Raw genomic sequence first — 229 nt, 5'->3', positions numbered from 1 at the left:
CTGAAGACTTAAAAATCTTGACTTTCAATGTTGGAAGCTGCTTCTCTTGGAAAATAACAATCAACCTTCTCTGCGTTTTATGATCTTCCAAATAAGATGTTTTATTTTCCTTGTTTTAATTTTCAGATGGATCCAAAACTGAAGGATGTAAGTATGAAATATTGACTATATCATGCAGGACAATACTAGATGAATGTTTGTTATATTGTTTGTACCAGCTATATAACTA

General features: G+C 30.6%; 1 protein-coding gene across 1 annotated transcript in view; it reads left to right on the top strand.

The window, feature by feature from the left end:
* The window catches only part of LOC119592574 (nucleolar protein dao-5-like), a gene marked incomplete at its 3' end in the record, with an annotated part of 19,358 nt that overhangs the window by 7,764 nt on the left and 11,365 nt on the right, over window positions 1–229 (top strand). Inside the window, 1 exon segment of the mRNA XM_037941454.1 lies at window positions 127–147. Coding sequence (XP_037797382.1) covers window positions 127–147 — 21 coding nt within the window.

The sequence above is a fragment of the Penaeus monodon genome, chromosome 30, assembly GCF_015228065.2.
Source record: "Penaeus monodon isolate SGIC_2016 chromosome 30, NSTDA_Pmon_1, whole genome shotgun sequence".
NCBI classification, from domain to species: domain Eukaryota; kingdom Metazoa; phylum Arthropoda; class Malacostraca; order Decapoda; family Penaeidae; genus Penaeus; species Penaeus monodon.
The sequence above is the reverse complement of the archived record's forward strand: the minus strand, read 5'-3'. Positions and strand labels throughout refer to the sequence as shown.